This window comes from Bombus terrestris, chromosome 13, assembly GCF_910591885.1.
Source record: "Bombus terrestris chromosome 13, iyBomTerr1.2, whole genome shotgun sequence".
NCBI lineage: Eukaryota > Metazoa > Arthropoda > Insecta > Hymenoptera > Apidae > Bombus > Bombus terrestris.
Window position 1 is genome coordinate 11,689,723 of NC_063281.1, and position 4,410 is coordinate 11,694,132.

Below are 4,410 nucleotides of genomic sequence, written 5' to 3' on the forward strand. Positions count from 1 at the left end.
TGTTACAATATCGTTCTGAAAATTGTTGCAATTTGGCAATTATTTATTTGTAAAACAGCAAGAACCGTTTTTATATACTCTAAAAACATATATTTGTATAATCAAGTACATACGCATATTTATTATAATTATATATAATTACATAGACATATATTTATTGTACTAATGTGTAACGTAATAAAAAAGAAAAGAAAAAAAAAAAAAAACTACGGAATCCGCTGAGCTGTGCGAGTAGGTTAACGAAACCTAAGTGCAATTACCTACTCGTTTGTAGGAGAAAGCCTAACTTTTTTCCTTTATGCACATCGGCGTGTGACTGACGTAATTATGAGTCAGAAAATTCGAGCGTAGCGTCGACGAAAATGAAACTTTCGCACGGCCATTGACAGGACGTGGGTCTGCACGTAGCAACGTATGCGAGAGGAGTTTTGATAAAGCTGTACAAAGACAGAGAACAGGATACTGCGGTGCGATGCATAATGTAAGCAATTACATTGTGTATGCGAACAATCGAGGAATCTATAGATCTCATTTACGTTCGTCGATCCAAAAACGATCAAACCATATCCACGATGATTCGTGTTACAAGTAAAGCCAGAACGGTTCTGCGGCATGAAACAAAACGAAAATCGAGAAATAAGAAAATTGCACAGAGGGCTTCATTTTTTGGGAAATCGAGTTTGAAAATCTCGTCGAGTACAATATCCTGGAACGAACGTAATTAGCTTCTTTCTTCTCACAGATGTGAACATTTCTACGCGATTTTATAGTCACGAGACACACTGTAGAATCTTCGTCGCAGTTTGATTGTTTTTTAATCTACGAATATAAATCGGATCTATAGATCCTTCGTCTACGTATCGCGCAAGTTTGTTATTCCTGCCTTTCGTCTTATTCTCCGACTTCTACCAATTACTTTACTGTGTATACCAGCACCGAATGCAGATTTTGTCTCGCTTCTCTGGTCTCTTTAAAAAACATTCCTAATCGCATGTTTCTTTTTTACGTTTCCCGTGTCGACAGTACAGCTGGTCGGCCACATATTTCGGCGCAGCACGTGCCAGAAATAGACATCGGTATCCCTTGTGTCGAATACGACGTAGGGGGTGCAACGACATTTAAAACGTTCTGCATCAACCGGAGAAAACACCCTCAGTTAGTTGCAAACAGCTCGTCGACGCGGCTCGCGTTCTTTCCCGGCTTGTTACAATAGTTGGCTGTTAAGTACGCGCAAACTATATCTGTCGATCAAACGACGATCTCAGTTTCGAGCTTGTAACGGATCATCGAGTTGATTTATCCTCTTCGTTGTAATGATGCGAATTAATCGCCGTTTAACCAATTAGGGTGATTGAACGAAGAGTCTGAGTGAACACGAGACGGTTTAACGAACCTATAAATCGCCACCTCCTACGTGCATTTTGCAACAACTGCGATCCAGACAGGTGGAAACGAAGATCGTGAAAGATCGGGTAGAAAATCGTGAAATCAGCGTTAATCGGTAGATAGATCGGCGACGAGACGATATTATGGGTAGAAACGGAACTGGTCCGGTGATCCGGATGTCTTCTACGGGCACGCACGCTGCTGGAGGCGTAGAATGTTGTTACTGCAGATGTTGCACGTGTATACACGTGGAATTTCTAAAAACTCTACCCGGTCTTCTAAAACTGGGCGAGACGGTGAGTTCGATGATTCGAGAAACGATCTTTTATTTATATATAAAAATATTTCATATATAGAGCTTCTCTACAAACATATAGGTCGTCCAAAAAGTTTCTTTCGTTTTGTAAGGAAATAATGGATGCACAACATTTTTCCTTTTATATTATTTTATCGAATTACGTATGATCCATTTTGTTCTATCAAGGTAAATATCACAACGTTTGACAGATTAGGTTTCATGTTTGTATAAAGATGCATCGTTGTAAAAGACGCGTCTGTAAAAGAAAGACGCTTCTCCTAAGACAACCTAATGCTGTATGTATGTATGAAGCATATATCACGAATATGTTCGCGAACAGCGACAAATAGACGACGAACTATTCGTGAACCATGTATCAGAATATAATGTACCTCAAAATATGATACGAGAAAGTGAATAAACTTATTACATGATCTAATAGGTATAACAATAGCCACCAACGAGATACATCTGTTTTTCAGATTATCAGCGGACTGATACAAAGCTTGTTAATTAATTACGGTTTAAGATACAGTACAACGATCGGTTCAGCTTTCGAAGGAGCTTTAACTACGTCTTCCGCCTGTTTCTTAACATCAGCGGTATTACTCGCCTGCTACATCGTGTCCGAAAAATCCTACAGACTGATTCGATCATCTCTATTCGTACGTTAAACTTGTACAACGTCATTTTTCGTTCGTAAAGAATCCTCTTCCTACGAATCGTATGCGCATGTTGCGCATATTCGCGCGTATAATACAAAGCTGTTAAACGTTATTAAACGCTTGAACATCCGTAGTTGACAACTAACACAACCAGAAATGACATTTTATTCTCTTCTAGGAATTGATGTTCAATGCGTTAGCATCCTTCCTGTATTTAAGCTCGGCTTCCTATCTGGCATTTTCCACGAAGCTATTTCTCCTTCCAGAATATTACATAAGGCCAGGGTTCGATGTTTATCCTGCAATGTCAGCTGCTTACGTACGTATTCTATCCTTAACAATGATATCTGTTTGTGCGTTCATTCTTGATATCGTGCTGGTACTTTCGTAGATTATGAGTGGTTTTGTCGGAATATTACACGGGGCAGATGCATATTTCTCTTACACGCATTATAAGAGCGGAAGATGAATTGGAAGGGGAGTGAAATGTATAAAAACATCGCACGATTCGTGACAGAATCAAGATCCAAATACAGCGTACAATGTACAAGGTGAGTAATACGTATAATTCGAACCAAATTCTCTTTAACATATCCGCTGCTACTGACGCATACGTTGCGTCCATTCAATTATTTAAGTAACGCAATTGTTGCATTTAATCGAATCTGTCGCATTTAGATTCGAATCTAGTTGAAAGTATGCTGCTCTTGTTTTTCAAAATACCCATAGATGGTTCGAATCTAATCTACGAGCGAAGCAGTTATACCGAAAACAGAAAAATTCTTCAAGAATGGTTCTTTAAACAGTCGTATCGTAGCAGCAGCGGATTTGCTTAATCGTATTGAAACTGTTCTTCGAAAATTAATTTGTATTTTTTCATTTTACGCGCATGGTTCATTTCAACGTCGAAACGAAATTATATAGTTACAGAAACTATATCTACGTCAACGATCAATCGAGAAAGACCTTTATTTAAATACTTATGTTAAATTAATACGAATAGCATTCCAAAATTATGTAACGAACGAAAGTATTATAAAAATATAGAAAACGAACGTCGTATTTATTTAAATCCTTCTCATTCTTAATCCTTTGTAAGTAACGTCAAAGGTTAAAGATTATCAATTTCAATAATGCGAGATAATCCCCGAAGCATGAGTCAAATTACAGGAATTCCTCGAGCGTTTTCTTCCGTGCGTACGTCACTTTTTCTCATTCACGTGCATTACTATAGGAAGTCTAGATTTTGGTGAAAATTGTCAAACGAGATTCCAATTTCGATTTTTACTAACCCTTCGCGATAAAAACTTGGAAAACATTAGCTGCCTGGATAATCCTTTTCGCATTACCTCAACATAAAAAGCAACCAAATATCGATGCTCGATGTTAGAATATTTCTATGATGTTTTGTGCACTACACACAGGATACGGAGTATGCGAGTTGCATAGAAAATGTACGTACAAATTGTAGAATCTAATATGCAACTTTTTGGTTATTAGATACCGAAATGGATTATTGGTTTGTGAGATACATAGAATGACATAGAACGTGAGATGCGATGGAACGTGTGGATCTGGAATGTGGGACACGAGCTTTTATTCTACATCTTTCATTCATTCTTCGTCAAAGAATCGTCTCTTTTTCGGTTGCATTACGACGTCCAGTCTCTACGTAATTTTCATTTCTTAAGTCGCGTTTATGAAAATGTGAATTTGTATAAAAATTCGTTATCTATTTGTTAAAGTAGAATGTCGAGTACATGTCATACCGAAGTCGTACAAGATAAAGTTTAACGTTTCGTTGCAAAAAACGAACAAATAACGAATCGAGCGAAAATGAACACAACTACGTTGAACATCGTTGCTTTAATCCTATTATAAATCTAATCTAAGACTGACGAAGATGAACGATGACGAATAATTTCGAAGAGGACTGTACAAAGCAGTGCAGGTCGTTTAATAATTTTCGTACCAGGTTATCCGTGGATCACAGGCACACAGTGAATGGAAGTTATACGTTGCGTCGGTCCTCACGGACTCTCCGATCGAGACCGTGAGGTT

At 38.0% G+C, this 4,410-nt stretch overlaps 1 protein-coding gene across 1 annotated transcript; it reads left to right on the forward strand.

Annotated features, from left to right (window-relative positions):
- Positions 1-91: 91 nt before the first annotated feature.
- LOC100643984 (protein singles bar) lies at positions 92-3,404 on the forward strand. Its single transcript, XM_020866326.2, has 5 exons — positions 92-1,682; positions 2,167-2,349; positions 2,528-2,668; positions 2,741-2,900; positions 3,274-3,404. The coding sequence occupies exons 1-4, from the start codon at positions 1,530-1,532 to the stop codon at positions 2,816-2,818; spliced, it is 555 nt and encodes a 184-aa protein (XP_020721985.1). The 5' UTR covers positions 92-1,529; the 3' UTR covers positions 2,819-2,900; positions 3,274-3,404.
- Positions 3,405-4,410: the final 1,006 nt, after the last annotated feature.